Genomic DNA, 15,007 nt, shown 5'->3' with positions numbered 1-15,007 from the left:
ATCTTTTTAGCAACTAGGACACAGGACCAGGATTCAGGAAGCCATTTGGCAAACATAAAATTAAGCACTTAACAATTCTGTGCCTCATATCTTCCATCTGTAAAATGGGGACAGTGATATTTCCTTCTTTGAACAGCACTTTTTGATTTAATGATCTATGATTATCGTTATTACTGTTCAGAGTGGCATCAACTCTGTTCCGAATTGGTTATAATTAGAATGTTTAGATGAATGAAAGCAATTACAGAGTCCGTATGCCGCAAACATTTAAGTGTGATTAATTTTATGTACGTAAGTAACAGCAGTTACTGCAGTGAAGCTGCTCATGTGAATAAAATTAAGAACATTTGAAGTGTTTGCAGGTCCATGAATGGAAGGCTCTAAGAAACCTCAGTTCTAAAGTAGAAATAAATAATAGTAGACTTCTCAGGGAAATGTCTATGAAACTTACTTTAACTGTACGCTACAGCATGTTGTGGAATGAGTCTTAATTTGGTTCACAAAACTCAGTTGTTACAGCCATTGATGATAAATATTGTCTTTCATATCACCCAGTATGTTTTTGCAGAAAAGTAATCCTCTGTTAAATTTTGGCTATAGCTCAAAAGCTTATTGTTAAATATGTTTTGTTAATAAGAAACCTGACTCATGGCAGGCTGTGCTGTGAATGACTGATTACCAGGGATATCAAAGAGACCTATTTTCATTGCACTTCCAGAACAATTATCTTTAGAGCTCATTCAAGAAAGGATTTGTTTCATTCAAAAGGAATCATTTCTTTTTTACATTGCAAGGGTTTTGTTTTCTATACGGTGACAGCTATTCAGCTTTGCCAAAGGCAGGGAAAAAGTCACCCAAATATATGTTCAAAGAAATTCTCCAGTAGCAGTGGAAAACCACAGCGCTATGCAGACCTGCCAGATGTACATTATTAGAAGCAAATTCTGGCTTGCTGCAGTTGAGGTGCTGAGCAGCATCAGAGCCCAGGGCTAGGTGGGGTGCAGGCTGGCTTCTGACCACATGCTGCAATTGAATGGCCCTTGGCTGCCAACTGGAACAGAAATCACATGGATCCAAACACAGCCTGCTGCAGTCTGATAGTGGAGGAGTTTAGCTGTCAGGTACCATTTTGTTTTCCATCCTCCAGTTACCTTTACTTTTTTTGTTTATACAGTTGATGGTTTGGATAAGGCTTCAGTCGCTAACTCGGATGGACCAGCCCCAGGATCCCAAACTCCCCCTTTCAAGAGGAAGGGCAAACTCTCCACCATTGGCAAAATCTTTAAACCTTGGAAATGGCGGAAGAAGAAGACTAGTGACAAATTCAGAGAAACGTCAGCAGGTATGTCTGTGGCCTTCTGGTGGAAAAGAATAGGAAACATTGTGATGGCTTTACAGAGTAATATTTGAAAAGCTCTTGATGCTTTTTAGATGGCAGGGATTGTTTAGGCACAGTATTTGACATAGAAAAACAGTTTGATCCTTAGCAAGTTAAAAACGTCATTTTGTTCAGCTTCTTTTCTGAACTTATCACCAAAAATATGAAGTTTATTTGTTTGCTCTACATTATATGTGATATTCTTTCAATGTTGATAGTACTCTGTTTTTTAACCAAGAAACACTAGGCTGTATATTACATATTCTCAGATATGTTGGAAATGTCCCTGTGTCCTCCTAATAGTCAGTGTCTTACATTATGAAACAAACCTTGCCTTCATGGGGACAGAAGTTTGGTCTGTCTTGGAGGTAGAGAAGCAGACATAGCTGTGCCCAGCAGAAGAATGAGGATCAGCTTTGTCACCACTGCCTTCATACAAGCTGTTCTGCCCCTTCAGTCCCCCATTGGCAAGGCTTGAAGAATGGTCTGAAATAAAATACTGCGATTGAATTATATTCCTTCTGAAAAAGAGGAATATGTGAGGGCTGGGATTCAGTTAGCTAAACACAGTTGCCTGGTGCCACCTGAGATGCTCTGGGCTGCTCCCCAGAAGGCTCTGTATCATACTTGCCATTTCTGTACAGACATTTCCAAAACTATGGGGCATCTCAAGTGGCTGTAGACACCCAAGTTTAGGAAACTGAACACTACCCTGCATATATGTGTGTGTGTCTTTGTGTGTCACAGCTCTGTCCAAGCTTTCTCTAAAACATCCCAAATTTCTGTTTTGGGATTCAGACACTTGATGCTGTGCTTTTGTAAACTTGAGTCAACTCAGAGTCCAGTGAGCATCTATGAGCTCTTCAGATTCATTACCACAGTGCAAGCCCTCTGTCCACTGTCTTCCATGGCTCTAGGCAATAAAATCAATACTAGTCTCCTAAGGTCTCATCATCAGTGTCTCCTGAACTCTTAGGAGTACACTGCTTGACATTTTAACAGTGTACCAGCCTCTGGCAATTACTACAAGGAACATTCTGGTTTTACAAGTTAACTTCTAAACCATATTTTCTTTACACAAAAGAAGCAAAAAGAAAACGTCTTCTCTGGTGTCTTCATCACTCCAGATACCAGCTGAAGTCTTGGACAGCCTTTCTGGGATCTTCAAATCCTCCTGTCTCTCTCTTTTTTTCTTGTTTTTTTTTTAAATTTTCCCGCATACCCTGCAAGAAAACCCCCACAACTTCTTCCGCTGCTGCAATCAAAGACATTCCCTCAGTCTGACATTTCCTTCATTGCTTTCGGTTTCCTTCAGCTTCCTCAGTACTTTTATCATATCGCTAGAGCAAAGTTATTTCTAGTTAATGACTCCTGGATGTTCTGCAGCTGCTGTTGGACAGGTATGTGATTTTATATGCACTGAATTCTTCAGAATAATCACCATTCATATGCTGTGTGAGAGATTCCTCAAACTGTCACAACATATTAGCGTATGTTAAATTGTTATGCTATTAAATAATAATGCATGTGTCATTTGGCAGAGTTTTTTTACAAGTGAATGTCTGGTAAATTCATGTTAAGTACAGTATTTCTTCCATTGTACTGGCTTTAGAGGGACTCAATCTAGTCTTACAAGCATGCCACATCAGTTCTTGTAATACCAAAGCAAGTCATGTGTTTGCATTTCTTTTACAAAATGAAGAAAATAAGGACAAGATTTCCAAAAGTGCCTCTTTAGCTACTTATGTGTACTTAATTTGATTGTCTTGTTTATGATGGTGTGGTCCCTCAAGTCCTTTCAGGGGTGTGGAGAACCCATGGTTCCCATTGCACTGACTTCAGATGGACTTACTCAGGACAATTTATTTCAAGGTGAGCACCTGAAAAATGGAAGTGCCCAGCAGTAGCTGTAATGGACAGAAAACAAACTAATCTCAGAATTGTAATTAAAATTCAGCTTTAAAACTATGCTGTAGATACAAATAAACAAACTTTGAGTCACAAATTATCTTTTTCAGATGCTGTACAGCCACACTAGTTAGTAGTGAAGGTTGTTACTTCTCTCCCTGAACCTTGCTGCATTTATGCGCCTAGACCATCAGCGCTAAGGTGCTAATCACATTACAGCAGAGTATGTGTAATGTTTTACATTTTGAGTCTGATTTTGCCCTGTGTGCTCCCAGTGTATTTATTACTCTTAAGAAAGAGGTCATTACTGGGAAGCAGCATCCATCTTACCTACCTCAAAACTAGTTTTCAAGTGGTAATTTGTCTTCCCAGTTCTCTCAGCTGTATCTATCTGCTTCCACTGCCTCTGGACTGGCACCAGTGAACAGATGAACAGATCACAAACCTGGTCAGCTAAAAACAAATCCAGCAAAACTGAAGAAGTGGTAGTTTTAACTATCCTGTGAAGGTTACCACTTGGTAATTACTATCAAATGTGATTACTATAAATAAAGCATGCTAAAGCAGAGAGGAAAAACAGACCCACTCTTCTGGATGACTTCTTAAAATTTAGACAACCTGGGTTTTTTTCGTTTTAGCTGTGGTTTTGCAGCAGTGCATTTCAAGTCTGGGAACTAAAAGAGTAATATAGACCTCCTTGTCTGTTTTTCAAAGTCAAAGCTTTATTTCTGTGATCAGTGTTTTCTTGAAAATGGGGAGCGACAGTGTGCAAACAGAAATACATGTGAGTGAGGAGAATTTCCACTGCAAATTAGCAGAAGAACAGAGTCAATGCTGAAAGATAAGTATAGTCCATAGATCATATAAGTGGGAGCTCTTTTGGTCAATTGAACATATGATTATTTATAATTATGTATTGAAAAGTGGAAGTTAATTATCTGCACAATGAAATATCTCTGTAAATGCTAAAGCTGATGGCAAAAGTTCAATGTAGGAGGGTGTAACACTTAGATGACTAACTGAAATCTCTGCTCTAAGTCCAGTCGCAAGACTTTATATTTAATAGTCCTTTGTGTCAAAAAAGCAACTAACGTAATTGATTCCCTAAACGCTTCATGTATCTTGTGTATCTAAAACTATCATCTATATAGACTTAAATTATCCTGAAAAAGCTTTAATTTATTTACTTCATTGTTTAGCTAGCATCCTGCTAGATAGCCATCAGTGTAGTACATAGCGAGCTTTTATACATTAAGGACTGCAATTATATTTAATAACATAATACAAAATAGCTAATAAAACACAAAGCCATTCTTATACAAACTACAGTATTTCAGTGTCTAAATGGTGTGTGAAGACTAAATATGCAAAATTTAGTGCATGTCTTGGTGAACAGAACTTATTTTATAGGAGATTTGGGAACTTCTGATATTTTCCCATTATTCAGTAGATTAATTTTTTTTCTTTTTCTAAAGGAGTATATCTCTGTTTTTAATAATGTTCTGCTTATCTATCCTGCTACACTGTAAAATCTTATTTATTTAGGTGGTATTATAGAAATACAGCAATGTGGGGAATTCATTTCAGATTTTCAAAACTTTGGTATCATCTTGTGCATTCAGCATATCAGCTTGTATTCGTATGTCCCAGTTTAATGCATTTTGTCAACCATTGACCATCACAATTTTCAGTGCTTCTTTTCTTAAATTGAAACTAGGATTTTTGTAATACCTGCAAATCTTGACTTTAACCTCAGAAACAGCAAGACTGGCTTTCTAAGCTGGGGAGATGAAAAGAAAGTAAATCTGGACAGGATGAGTTTTAAAGTAAATGAAAGGTTCCCAAATTATTATCGTATCATAAGAGTTTTAATTTCATGTGAGAGTTTTGCCCCTTCTGATTCTCTAAGTTGTGACCTGCAAATTCAGGCAGTTGGAAATATGAAAGTGGCACAAGACCAGTTCCCAGAGCTTTTACGTTAGCAAAGAAGAATGTATGGAAGTATTGACTGACAGAATAAGGATTTAGAGTACCTCTTTAAGGCACATATAGTTTATAGTCTTGCTTAAGCGTTACTGATATTTACTCTCCTATCTACATACAAGACACATGTTTTCTCCCAAGCCTGGTTGTACTTTCCAGCCTCTGCCTTCAGCCTGCTGTGGCCTTTACATAACTTTCATTCAAGCTGGTTACCCAGTGTTAGTACTGCTAGTGCTCATAGGAGTGATCCAGAGTAGTTTGTGTTGACTTCCAGTGCCCTCCAGTTTCTCCTCTGTCTTGGCTAGAAATGCAGATTAATTCCCCACATATTTCCTTATAGAGAATACTAGGTATAAATTGTACTGTTCTACAGCAGTAAGGTAAGGGTTGTGTCCCCAGAAATCCCAGAAACAGACAGGGTGCTGGCCTCAGCTGCACCATGAATGAGCTGTAACTTTTCAGCTAACCTAACAAATCAGGTTAGCTTGCAGTGAAAGTATATCTTTAAATGCTTGAGGACTATTTTACTGTCAGGAAGGCCTAGAGCTGTAATGAGATACTTATCTGCTTCTAAGCTTTACATATGTAAGGTATAGAATTACTTATGTTTGTATATGTGCTTCATGTGAGGCTGGAATTTGAAATTAAAAGTAGTTTTGGTTGCATTCATCCTGCCTCAGATAGCAGTTTTGGGGAGGGGAATTAAAAACAATAGTTATCCCTATATTTCTTGAAGAAACAGACTCAGGACCCAACAGACAGAGAGCGTGCATTTACTTCTCAAGTTGACCCTTGTTGAGTGATACTTAACACAGAAGAAGAAACTTGCTTATCTAACTTGAGAAAGAAATGGGAAAAAACCCATAGAAAATAAAAATACTGCAGAAAATCCTCCTCCTCAGAGTGCTCGATCAGAGATTTGTTTGCATTACAGAATGGGAGGTCTGTGTGTATGTGTGCGTGTGTGCATCTTACATGCAGGAAGCCCATTTCCAGGCCTGAGACCATGGGAGACAGTACAATGATCAGCGTATTTATTGCCTATTCTCTTAACAGGGCTACAACTTGATAAATCTGTGTGCATCTGAAGAAAGAGTTTCTTCTAACACAGAATGCAGGCTATTGGAAAAAACTCTTACTGCTTTCTCTGAGTTTTCAGTAGGCTTTTTGAAATAGCTTCTTGCTCCAGCCTTGCCAGGGCATGTACCATGCAGTGCTTTCACAAGATCTCATGTGAGTCCCTTATGGTAGCAACTGAAAGATGTTCAGAAACAGCAAATACCACAGACATCAAAAAAATATGGGGGACTAAATGTGGAAGTATCTGTTCCCAATGTGGGAATGATGGTTGGAATTTTTTCCTTCAGCAACATATTTTCCATGCTGTATCTCAGAAAATCTGTTCTCTGGGCATGGCTGTATACTTTCTGCCTAGAGGGCTTTCAAAATTAAGTAAAAACAAACAGTAAATGGCATCATCTCAAGGGTTTATCCCCTCTGCAATGTTTTCCTGTGAAGGAAAAGAAAGCAGCAGTTTGTGTCTTGGCACGAAGTAGATGCCACTTCAAAGCTCTACAGCAAGAGTATATACAGACAGGGAGCAGAAGGCAATTTTAGCTCTTCCTAGGTCAGAGAAAAATTAAAAATCCAATTTCTCAAGCTTCTTTTGGAAGAGCAAAACTAAAGACTGGAGAATATCCAGAATCTCACAACATTCTTTGAGTCAGGGAATAAGTTTTAAGACTGCCTACGGTTTATGTGGGTAGGGAGAGAGGGATGAAAATGGCTTTTTGAGGTGACTTGTTCTTATGATTAGTGTAACTGTTATTTATATTGGGCTAAAAATGCAAATGTTTGTGGGATCCCTTGGGTGAGTAAGATTTACTCAAGTAAATGGGGGCTGCATACAGTGTTACAAATGCACCTTATTTCTGACAGTTACACCTGAAGTCAGGTCAAGCTTTGCTTTTGACTGCAGTAGGGGAAGGATTTTTACGTGGGATTTTTTGAGTCTTCTGGAGCTCAGTGCAATTGGGCTGTGATAGTCAACATACTTGTCTGTTTAAACATCTTATATAGTCTAAAGTCTGTAATAAGCAATAAATTATAATGATGAGTCCACCCTGGCTAAATAGCATGCAGTATAGGTTCATAGGTAGACAGGCTACTCATTATTCTATTGAAGGAGACATATTTGTGGACACTTTGATTTAAATTAAAATTCTTCCTTTTTCTTTGTAGGAAATAAAATTATGAAGGCACTCATAGTGATACTAGCATGATTTCTAATGTTATTTCCATGGGCCAGATAGTATTCTAAATAACTTATCTTTTCAAGCTGAATTAACAGAGCTTAATCAGTTTAAATAAAACTCTACTCATGGCTAGCATTTTGGATGATGAAAGATTGGGTCTTAAGCTTCTTATCTGGTCATAAATTTCTAATCTGTGAAATGGCAATAGTTATGTCTAAGGGATATTACAAAACCTATGCAATGTTGATAAAATGCTTTAAGGTTCTTCCAGTAAAAATGTAAGCAGTTAATGTCTTTTAATGCCAGTTGACATTTTCCATGATAATTCATTCAGTATTGTAGAACTGAAAAAATATATCATCCTGAAAACTAGAGAGACACTGACGTGGGGTCTGATTCAGTGTTCTTGAACTTCATGTAAAGGTCATCATCATTTTCAAGTTGTATTGGAGTAAGTCCTACAAATAAATATATGAGAGACCATCTCAGTTCACTGTCCCCAGGAAGAGAGATGTGGAAAGGAAGAGGAGAGGAAGAATAGTAGGAAGTCAATAATATTTGTAAAGCTGAAATAAGAGAATACTTGTATTCCAAACAACAAAAGGGATATAAAGTATATGCATAAAGAGTTCATCGCTGGGGTCTATGGCAAAGGAGATTTCACTCTGCTGGAAAGTACACCTTTCCAGAAAGATTAAGACCCTCCATCTGTGCCTGCCCACATAGTCCTCTGATTTCATGGCCCCTCATCTCTTTTAAAGCAGTCTTTGTTGGACTGAATGTTCACCTATATTAAAAACCCTTTGCAAGAACAGGGCATGCTCCTGTGTTTTGTTTGCCATGGCAATGTGTGACACACAGTTACAAAGCATATACCTTAAAAAACAATGGAGAAAAACTGGAAGAGCTCCTGCATCATTTAAAATTGGGACCCAATCTACCCTGATCTGTGTTTAGGCTGCCACACTCTCCCCAAGGTGCCTGGCTTGTACTGAGAGGCTGCAGCTACAGTCATGGGCTCCTTTATATTGTCAGATGTGATTTGAAGGGCGTGAAGATTTGGTCTTTAACAGACAGATCCCACAAAGTGCTCGAGTATACAAACACTGACCTAATGCCAACTTACATGTTCTTGAGCCAGTACTGTTTGCATTCATGAGCTCTTGATCTCTCAGGCACAGGTAGTTTGATCTGGACCAGTCAAGATGGTTACTGCCCCCAGTTCTGCTGCCTGGAGCTGGTGCTATTTTGGCAGGGAAATGCATCCTATTGATGCAGTTGCTGAATCCCCTCACTTTGCAGTGTGAGACATAAATTCAATGCACAGAATCTGCTTCACCTTCTGATCAACTGTCCCCTTCCATGGTGGAGAGGGGGAGTAAAAAGCCATGAGCAGTGCCGTCATCAAACATCTGAGGTCAGCCAGCCTGGTTTTGAGTTGCTGCAGGGAAAGACGTTTTGCTGTGCATGGAGGGTAACTTTCTCAAAAGAGCCAAACTGCCTCTCTCTGTGCCTTCACAGGAGCCGCCACTTCACTGTATGGGTGTTCCTTCCAACTGGGCTGGTGCAAGTGAGATCGACAGTAGTTGTTGCAGTATTTAATCTGCATGCAACAGTTAGACTGGCCCTAGAGACTGTTTGAATTATCTGATGACATAAATAACCCTATCGCATAGAATTAGTAGGGTAAAGTATAGCTGGCTGAAGCTCTGCCGCATGCCCTCAGTTTGAGCTCCAAGCATCACTCGGGTTTTGATGTCTGTGTGTAAACAGGATCAGGGTGAGAAGATTAACTTTTCCTAACAGCAAAGACAGGATTTTACAAGTGATGCTCACATTTTTATGGTCCATGCACCATTGTTTCATGGATCATTATGGTAGCTTCCCAGATCACTGAGCAAATTGGTGTTGGTTTAGGGGTGGGGTGCAGTGGGCGCCTATTATGTTTTGCCATCTGTAAACACTTTTCCGTATAAAACTATTTAGTATTTTTTCCATGGGAAATAAACATAATAATTAAAATGCTTCATGACACACTTTTTTTTCTTTTTTTTTTTTTTTAATTTTCTGATGTATGTTGAGTTTTTTCTTAAACTAAAACCAGGATGATGTATTTTTTTCCATGAAAGCCAACCAGCCTGGATGTTATTTCCTTTTAGAGCACAACTTTCTAGCCTCTCTTTAAGGTTTGGTTGGTTTGGGTTTTTTTTCCCTTTAAAACAGTTTGCTGCACAAAGGCTACTCCATGAGTTGCTTCCTCTGAGCAGGATTTGTCTTTCTCCCAACTCAAAATATCTACAAAGCAGAAGGAGGTATCTCCAGCTAAGCTAGTCAGTCTAGTCCATGGGAAAGAGATGCTTTTACGTGTTAAATTCCTACACTAGGGTGAGTTCAGTTTCATTCTGGGAAGTACCTTTTTCCATTGACTGGAAAAGAAGCCTCACAGAGTCTTGCTCAGCTGAAGATACCGGATCATATAAATCCTCACCTTCTGTGCCTGAAAGTGTGGAACAATACTTTCAAAGGGCATTCATGAAAACCCAGACTACTTCTACAGAATCACAGGAAATGAGATTTCTCAAGGTTACTATACAATAAAAATCTTTTTGTACCTATTTCACAGGCATTGGCAGTATGAGAATAAATCTATTCTTAACTGTGCTTTTTCTTTAGTGTTGGAAAGGAAGATTTCGACAAGACAAAGCAGAGAGGAGCTGATAAGAAGGGGAGTGCTGAAGGAAATGCCAGAGCAAGGTGATAACATGTTAACTAGAACTTAGCTACTAAGTGCTAAACATGGATAATAAAACCACTATTGCATTGTTTCCATGTAGTGTAAATAGGTATGCAGAGACAAAGATGAGTGTGAGAGGGTCTTTGGGCCAGTTGACAAAGAACTGAAGTTGGAGTTGAGATTTGTGTTTTGTAACTCCTGCCATAGGTATATCACAAGACTTCTGGTCATGCCCTTAACTATTTTGGTGCTCCCTGTAAATAATGTGACCTTTGTGGTTTCTACTTACTGTTTGACAGAATATTTTGGAGGTAGTGATTAACATATTTTTTGAGTCAAGGTCTGCTGCCTAAAGCAACTTGACTATAATGTCAAAAATCCTGTCTGAAAAATTAGAGGCTTTGGAACCCCAAGCAAATCAATAGCATCTATTTCAGATATCAAAAAGTACCAGTGCTGGAGTCGCATAGATCCTACCACTATCACGCAGACCACATTCACAAATGGCACAGACATAAACCTGTGGGGAAGATGCCATTTGTTTCAAAATGCTGTAAGGTTGAGAAACTGATATTAACCAAAATTTGTGTTTTGAAAAACACAAGTAAGCCATAGTTAATACCTCTGTGCTACATCTGTTTATATTTCTAATGGTATTCTTTCTAATATTCTTGATCTTGTGTGGAGACCTCATAGCAGCCTTCCAATATCTGAAGGGGGCCTACAAGGATGCCAGTGAAGGACTTTTCATCAGGGACTACAGAAATAGGACAAGGGGTAATGGATTCAGACTTAAACAGGGGAAGTTTAGGTTAGATATAAGGAAGAAGTTCTTTATTGTAAGGGTGGTGAGGCACTAAAATGGGTTGCCCAAAGTAGCTGTGAATGCTTCATCCCTGGCAGTGTTCAAGGCCAGGCTGGACAGAGCCTTGGGAGACACAGTCTAGTGTGAAGCATCCCTGCTTATGGCAGGGGGATTGGAACTACATGATCTTAAGGTCCTTTCCAACCCAAACCATTCTGTGATTCTATGACCTTCTGTAAGATCAAATAAAAGTCAAGTGAGTAAAATAACTTTCGGTAGCTTGAAATTAAGCCATTTATCATTTTATGAGGGAATATAAGAATTCCATGATCTCCAGAATTATTTTTCTCCTAGAAATTGTGTTACTCTTCCTGAGCAGAAGAATACTGAAAGAATCAGTGTGTATGGTTCATATCATACACATTGATAGTTAGAAGTAAAGGGCTTGTTTGTTGACATGTGACATCACTTGTCTTTGCAGTGTTTTGCTAATTACCAGACTATGACATTCAGTGTAGCTGGCTTCTGAATTTGTCTCTGCCACTGTCTTTGTCTTAAAACAAGACATGTAGTTTCTCCATACCTCAGTTTGCCCATCTGTGAATTTGTGATGTTTTACTATCTGCTTTACTGGGGAGCTGCCTCACTTTGTCCATTGAGGGTTGTAAATTGCATTTGGACTGCTGGGATAATTAATGAAATGTGGTAACATTTCAGGATGGTTACAATCTGAACATAAATAATATAATTTGTGCTAAAAGTATGTATGCTTTGGTCATCAGTGTCCTTGACCCTCTGTTCCATTCTTAAAATGGAATTTGGTCCCTTATGGAGGTTGAGCAAAGTGAGAAAAGGACATAAAGATGAACAATTTTCTCTCCTTCCTCCCATCTTAAGAAGGCTGTCGATCCAGTCGGTGTTGCCTTCATCGTGCTGTATTCCATGTCTTATGAAAATTACAGTTTTTTAAGGATCATTTTGAAAGAATATAGAATTGGTTTGAAGATGCTAAAAATGGAGATACAGAAAGATGGTTGTTGAGCAGTGCGAAGGCAGTTAGAAGGAACGACTGGAGATACTAGCTAAATGAAGAAATTACATGGAGTTTTGAAATGTGAGAGGTAAGAAATGACAGTGTTTCATGCTGATGAAGAACAACCAAGCGGAAAATGGCAAGTGTCACTTTGGAAGCAGGAGGTGTTTGCGGAACCATGACAGAAATAAGTGCCATACGCAGAAGCAGAGAGGAAGTAATGGATTTATGAACATTTGGAAGAGAGAAGCTAAAGAAATTGAATGTTATGGTAAGGTAAGAAGGAAGCCTTGTGCAACTGCCAGCTTAGAGTGAATGAGACAAAGTTAAGAAGGCAGAACTTAGTTTTTACAGATCAAGTTGAAGTCAGTGTATGGGTGAGAATGAAGCCATCAGCTTAACCCGTGGAGCACCTGAGGTGGTAAGAGAGAGGCTGCGTAGTTGTACTGAAACCAGAGAAATGCCAAACCTCCAGGTCTGATAGTGCACAGCAAGGAAGAGGAGAAGAGGAGAGTGGATTTACCACAATTAATGCAGAATCAGTAGGAGGAACCAGAAGAGATGCCGGTCAATTTGCATAATTTTTGCATGGCCATCAATAGAATCCTGCAAAAGTAAAGCAGTCATCTGGGTTAACTGCAGGTGGGGCATGAGCAGCCAAGGATAGCAAGCCTTAGAAATGACCAGAGAAGAAAATCATAGCAAAGAGAACAGAAAGCAGTAAATATGGGACAAAAGCAAGCTGTGAACCGGCAAGAGTCTGTGGCATTTTTCAGGAATATAGAGAAAAATAAAAAGGGAAAGAAGGTTTTTTTTCAGGTTTTAAAAAGAACTTTGTATTTGAGGTAGTCTGGGTGAGTAAAATATCAGAGCTGGGAAAGAATTTAATGCAGAATGTAATAATGGTGTGTGATGCAGGATGCAGGAAGACTTCACCTTGATTCTTGAATTCATTAACTGAGCACACATATTCTGAGAACTTCTGTCTGAATTCCTGACTGATTTACCTGCGGGGATGCACCACAGTAGTCACGCAATTCTGCCCCCGAGTTGTCTATATTTGGGGCATATTGGAAGACATTGCAGCTCCATTGTGGTCCATGCACACATTTCTTTGCTGTGTAAATGAAGGTGCAGGGAGGAAGAGAACGGGACACTAATGTGTACAGATGCAAAGCTGGACCTGAAAACCTACATGCACTTCCAGGCCCACTACTGCAGAGGTATCCACCTAGAGGATGTGGAAGCCTATAGAGTTCCTTTACAGAGTTACTTTTCAGATCAGATCTGCCGCCTGGATGTTTCACATCTGAGTAAGTCTTTCTGCTTTGCTTCCATGGAAACTTGAAAGCACAGGGATGCTGTGGGTTGTTAATAGGTGCTAAGGAAGCACTTAAACTAGGCAACAGCTTTTTAATCTTCATTTCAGATGGTGATGTAACAGTAAATTTTGAAACTTCAAATGGACACACCATAGCCATTGGTGAAGAAACCATACAGGAAGAAAATGTGCTAAAAGCCAGTGGAGATAATGGTATTTCATCAGAGAAGGCATCAGCATTGGAAGGGAAAAAAGAGGATCAAAAAGGTAAGCAAACACATTCTTCACAAAATATTTTTTACATACTTAAAGTATTAGCACGGTCTTCCAATACATGCTATGAGTTCTGATCTGCCGCAAAGAAGCCAGCAGAACCTACTGAAAAGGTAAGACTTGTGAAACATCACTATTTCTTCACTGGTAGGCATGCCTTTTACTGTGGATGTAGTAAGGACATAAAGAGAAGCATGGTCTGAGCATGAAAATGTGTGCAAGGATGTTTGATTTCTGAATTCAGTGTGAGCCTTTCCTCGTGGCCATGGCAAGCTTTGGTTTCAGGTTTTCCTTTTGTGAAAGAAGACACTAAGTGCATATGCATCACCATCACCTTGTAGTATCATTGTAGAAGTGGCTCATGGGTTGAATGTTCAAAAGTGTTAAAGCCACTTAAAAACCATGTATCATTTTATAAGTAGCTGCAGCAACTCATTTCTATTGGTTTTCATTAGATCTTAAACCCTTGCTATCCAGTTCTGCAGAAATATGAAAGCGGCGATATCACTACCACATTTATGGAAAATACGCCTTATGACTATAGGGTTTTCTGTAGATGAACTGCAGTAATACTGCTAAATATTCAGCAGTCCCAGAGTTCATGTTGGCATTGCCTCTACTCAAATCTACCTTGGAAACAAGAGTTTGACTGAGTAAGGTAAAAGTAAAGATTAATGCGGAATCGCAAGATTTGGACCAGTTTTCTTCCTGTAGCATCTTAAGTAATGCACCACTTCTTTTCCCTGTCAAAAAGTTTTCTTAAATACTATTCCATTTATTGGATTTTCTGAAAGAGCAAGGACACAAGCGATCAAGAACTCCATGGCTGGCTGTAAGACTGAGCAGCCTTTCCAATGCCTTCTAGTAACCTCTACCTAGTGATGAATGAGCCTCTGGAGGTTGAGAGGGTCAGTTCAGCTAACACAAAAATTTGAATTCTTCTCTGAGCTATGTAAATCACTTGACCATGTAAAAAGTGGCTGGATTTCCAAGGAGAACAGCCTTTTTTATGAGATTTCTAGTACTTCCTGTCTCTCAGCAAGATAGAAATACAAGATCAGCCTTTTTCATGTCATTTAAATATGTCTATCTTTTGGTGCCAACTAGAACCAGATGTGTCTTGGATCAGGGGAAAAGAATTATAAAAGCCATGGAAAACACCTTTAAAATGGTTCAGGTTAACTTTGGTGTTAGATCAGACCACTTACTATTTTATGCATCCCTCCCTAAATACAGCCTTTGGAACTGTCAGATCTTGGAAGTTTTCCTAAGGTACAGATTTTTTTTAGAAATACACATTTCTAACTCTGTTGAAAT

General features: G+C 39.0%; 1 protein-coding gene across 6 annotated transcripts in view; it reads left to right on the top strand.

Moving 5' to 3' along the window:
• PHACTR2 (phosphatase and actin regulator 2) overlaps positions 1–15,007 on the top strand; it is a 134,141-nt gene that overhangs the window by 84,813 nt on the left and 34,321 nt on the right. For 5 of the 6 annotated variants that reach the window (XM_057407028.1, XM_057406983.1, XM_057407019.1 and 2 more), the window contains exons 2-4: positions 1,175–1,342; positions 10,198–10,278; positions 13,526–13,684. In XM_057407028.1, the coding sequence (XP_057263011.1) occupies positions 1,175–1,342; positions 10,198–10,278; positions 13,526–13,684 (408 nt within the window). The remainder of the gene's footprint in view (positions 1–1,174; positions 1,343–10,197; positions 10,279–13,525; positions 13,685–15,007) is intronic. The other variant, XM_057406992.1, reaches the window with a different exon arrangement.

This window comes from Pezoporus wallicus, unplaced genomic scaffold (assembly GCF_028554395.1).
Source record: "Pezoporus wallicus isolate ANWC-B61680 ecotype Strahan unplaced genomic scaffold, APGP_CSIRO_Pwel_v1 contig_3817, whole genome shotgun sequence".
Lineage (NCBI taxonomy): Eukaryota > Metazoa > Chordata > Aves > Psittaciformes > Psittacidae > Pezoporus > Pezoporus wallicus.
The sequence above is the reverse complement of the archived record's forward strand: the minus strand, read 5'-3'. Positions and strand labels throughout refer to the sequence as shown.